Consider the following 4,606-nt stretch of genomic DNA (forward strand, 5'->3'; position numbering starts at 1 on the left):
GCCCTAGAATGTAAAATTAGTTTGTGTTGGTCTGAATGCGTTCGTTGATTGCGATCGGGAGTAATCAGTTTTGGATTACCACCGATTACATCGCAACCGATCGCAACAGAGTGTAGTCTGAATAATTTTCCTCCATTAGTGAAAAGGAAGGGCGCCTTTTGCGTCTGGATATACTTAGCAACAGAAGGGCGCCCTGTACGTTGGGCACGAAGTATAGGAAACTTGCATGGTTAAAAAGAAGGGCGCCGCCTACGTTGGGCACGACTTCCGCCTCATTTTTACAATGCGAGAACTTTATCTTGTATTTCTAGTATCTTTGGTGTAATTACATCCGTGTGCCTATCCTCCGAGGCATATGGCTGCCAATTCGTAAAAGACAGTCGTAAAAACAACATTAAAAATGGACTTGAAAAAATAATTTGAGAAATATATAGCCAAATTTTAATCATTTACGATGAAATACATATCCAGGAACAAAAATGTAAAGCGGATTAGCTATTACCATCACTGTATTGTGTCAATTGGCAAATAACCTTCACATTCCCTATCCTCTCTGTACAAATTTATCTTTTTGTGACGTCACAAAAAGATTTTCGGTGACTTTCGGGGGGAATTTTTGGGGATAAGGCATTGTCCAATACGTTTAATATTGGGTGTCCGAGGTTTTCCAATGACTTTCTAAACAATGATGACAAGATTTTGGATTTCTAGAAACCGTTTCATATCCATTTGAAGTGTTGTTTTCTTTTTGTTTTTCTACTGGTTGTAAATATATTTTTTGACAAAATACTTTTTACAGATGGAGGCATTTCCAATGAGCATGTCCTACTCCAATGGCCAGCTGTGGACTGGACTACGAAACGGAAATATTAATGTTCTTGATCCAACATATGGAAAATTTGACATTGTCCAGGTAAGATGTGGCTGTTAAAAAACTATTATATAGTGTAAGAAGTGTTATATTTCATAGTGAAAAGGAGTGCTTGAGATAGAGTAATGTACTTATTCTGAATATTTTAATGTGAATCACAATAGACATATTCCGCTAGGTTTGTTTACATGTGGTCATGTGACATATAGTGGGTATATGGAGAATTTACAGTGCGATGAGTGTTAAAGTACAGGAAAGGGTAGTGTTATGGTAGCAAGAACTGCCCCATATAAAACAATAAATAGGGCCACTGTAACATCATTCGGTATCATGGAGTGTATTAACTGGTACTAAATCAAATAAGCTTCTGTTTAAACCAAGCATGTTTTTAATTTATTTTGTTTTTTTGAAATTCATGTACAGTGTATGTACTGTACTATCTTGAAAAGAATGCTATCTTGAAAAGAAGCCAATGGGCTTCTTTTCGAGGAGGCTACTTTTTCAGACCAAAGAGGGGGCTTTAATTCATTTAAACAGTATTTAACATCAACAATTTTTTTTTTTGAGATGATAATTATACATTTTTGATATCTTTTCAGAATTTCTCTGTTGGTCATACTGGCAAGATCACTGGTATTGCTAATAATGTTGGCTGCATCATAACAGCATCCACTGATAGAACCTTAAAGGTGAGACCAAGTTAGGGTTTATGATTAAATATTAATTGATTAATTTATTAGAATGTACATGGCATCAGTGTACAATGTGACTTTCAGTAAACATTGCTTAGTGCCTGGGTTTTGATTTGTTAATCTACTTTAATGTGCAATATTGGACTTGTCAGCAGAACTGATGGTAGTTATTCTGTGTAATGAAGCAATGTCTCCCTCAGCCTGTATTTGTTATATCTTCCAAACTTGACTATAATTGCATAATATATTCTTTTTTATCTATATATCTTGTATCTTGTGTTTGATGAATGAAAACATAAACGTGATGATTATCATAGATATATTGTGCAAGCTAGGACTGATGATTATTTTATATTTATTCAATGTTTGTTGTTATCCTTGGCAAGTTTAAAAATACTGTACAGAAATGTGATCAGCAACAAACTTTAATTCAACTGTGAATTCTTGTTTTGTTTTCATTATAGTACTTTTGTTTTATTTATTACAATTACATAGTGTGTTGAATATGACCAATGTACAATTTATATTAATTTATTGTTGATTTGCAGGTGATGACCCCTTGTAATCCTGTGTCGGTGTTGACTACGCTTGATGACCAATTACAAGAGCTAACAGATTTGCACTACCTCAATGGTGTTCTAGCATGTGGCTGCAGCGATTTCACCTGTGGTATTTGGAAACCAAAGTCAGACTCCTAGCTTGAAATTTGATATCAACATATGCAACTACATATTGTTATGGTATCACAAGCTGGTAGTAAGAGCAGCTTAGCTCAGTCAGCTAGATCAGTGGCAAATTCTGTGAGCGTGCACAAGCAAGGCGATACAGTATTTACATAAACTTCGGTTCGTGGTTAAATTTTATCCGCTGCTCTCCATGTTTCTCAGGAATGCATGTTTCAATAACTTCTTGGATGAACCGTTGGTCTGGTTTTCATGTTGAAGAATGCAGTACACTCTTCTGAAAATGGGAGGGGATTGTCTCTTTGTATTCTACAAAATTAAGACTTAAGTTACCCTTGATGTAATTTCGCACAAAAAAAATCGGAAATAATACAAGTACAGAACCACTCGAACTAATTCCAGCCCTCCAGAGTAGCTGTAGTTGGAAATATTGTGTGAAGGTCCCTCCCTTGGCCCCCTCTTTTTCAAATTCCTGGATCCGCCACTGCACACATTTTAAAGGCAAATCAAATGCAAAATCAGTTTTCATAGCTTCTGACAACTGTATTTATTGAGAGCACTCAAAAAAAGAACTGAAAAATTTATTCAATAAACATGCCTAGAGCTGGCAAACATTATTCTAGTATTAGAGCACAAAATAAATATAAAGCTGTCTAGATTATAAAATTTTCTTTGACAAAAAACTGTTCTATAGCCATATTTTAGTTTATGATAGTAGTGATAGTATGTCAAAAAAATGTGAGTCGTTTGGATAATGATTGAGAGTGGGCCTACTACAGTACTTGAAGGATAAAGCTGCGTAATAACATCAGTTATTTGGTAACATTAAAGTACTCTCTTGCCAGGAGCAAGAAATAGAAATAAAACACAAAACTGATCTTACTTATCACCAAAATACAAATATAGTATATGAACAATTAAATTAATATAAAATTAACTTAAAAAAAATACATCTAAATTTGACAACATTAAAGTACTCTCTTGCCAGGAGCAAGAAATAGAAATAAAACACAAAACTGATCTTACTTATCATATTAAAGTACTGTACTCTCTTGCCAGGAGCAAGAAATAGAAATAACACAAAACTGATCTTATTTATCGTCAAAAATACTAATAGATTATGAACAATTAAACTGGCTTAAAATTAAAAAATACATGTAAAATATTGTAATTATTAATATCTTTTAAAATGTAAAAGGTTAGGTAAGGCAAAGAATAGATTATTTAACCTAAATAATATGTTGCTTTTATCCTATGACTATTGAATATGTCTATGCTTGTGAACTCTCTTAACTTAGTTTTTTTGTTATTTTAATATTTGTGTGTATATGTGCAAATAAATAAATAAGTTTGTCAGTACATGTATTTAGACGTATGGACTTCTTCCAGAAAATATAGTGTGTCCAGTATAATTCAGTATCTAATCCTAAAAGGTAAACTTAAAAGATTTCATGTTGTTTGCAATTATTTCAGTTAGCGCAAATATAGTGCATGTAATTTCATTAATTAAATTATTGTAATTAACTTTAATACAGTGCAAGAAAAATGCAATGAAAAAAAATGGATCATCATCAATAAATTATATACTATTATTCATCTAGGCCTCTATGTCTTGAGATAAAACTACTGTCTATTCAATTGGGGATTTTTTGATTGGTTAATTTTTCGTTTTGGATTTATATTCACCGGCATTGGCTTTTCTTATTGCTTTACAAAGAATAATATATTGAATCAACCATGGCTCCTTTAAGTCTTTTATATGATGGTGTTTGTGTAATCCTGGCACTATAAAGTACCTACCTGCAATCTAAAATTACAAGCAAAATTGCTTATTTAAAAGATTAGTTTTGTGAGATGAGATATAATTACAAATTATGATAGATACTGCTAAATTTTAGAAAAGATTTATGTAATAAATTTGCCATCACCGAACAGGCAGTGAGAAACATCTGTTACCCACACACAAATATTGTTTTACCATATTATTTAGAAGCAAACATCATACTCCAAGGCTTCTGCTCCACAGCTTTTTGGAATGCAGAACATGTTATTCTTTCCTTTAGTTCAAGATCTGGCATATAAAGCATCTACAAACAGCACATATATGTATCCATACATTAGCTTATTATACTACCACATTCATATATTTCTTAGTTATGCAATCATGATATTCATAATGGCAAATAATTTAATCAAGTCTTCTGTATTTGGCAAATAATCACATTTAAATTTAATCTATTTCTATAGCTTGTCCATCCATTAGAGCAAGCCCTGGCCTCATAGAGACTAATTATACTACAGCATTTGGCCCAATCATACATCACATCAGTCTACTACCATCATATTTATTTTCAAGCATT

General features: G+C 32.8%; 1 protein-coding gene across 2 annotated transcripts in view; it reads left to right on the forward strand.

Annotated features, from left to right (window-relative positions):
- Positions 1–4,606, forward strand: part of LOC117116380 (F-box/WD repeat-containing protein 9-like) — a 7,772-nt gene extending 3,166 nt beyond the window's left edge. The window contains exons 1-4 of one of the 2 annotated variants that reach the window (XM_033260408.1): positions 234–481; positions 800–913; positions 1,471–1,560; positions 2,112–4,606. In XM_033260408.1, coding sequence (XP_033116299.1) covers positions 455–481; positions 800–913; positions 1,471–1,560; positions 2,112–2,261 — 381 coding nt within the window. In that variant the 5' untranslated portion in view covers positions 234–454 and the 3' untranslated portion in view covers positions 2,262–4,606. Of the gene's footprint in view, positions 1–233; positions 482–799; positions 914–1,470; positions 1,561–2,111 lie in introns of those variants that run through there. The other variant, XM_033260409.1, reaches the window with a different exon arrangement.

The sequence above is a fragment of the Anneissia japonica genome, unplaced genomic scaffold (assembly GCF_011630105.1).
Source record: "Anneissia japonica isolate Jap-2015-1 unplaced genomic scaffold, ASM1163010v1 scaffold287769_len469884_cov163, whole genome shotgun sequence".
NCBI lineage: Eukaryota > Metazoa > Echinodermata > Crinoidea > Comatulida > Comatulidae > Anneissia > Anneissia japonica.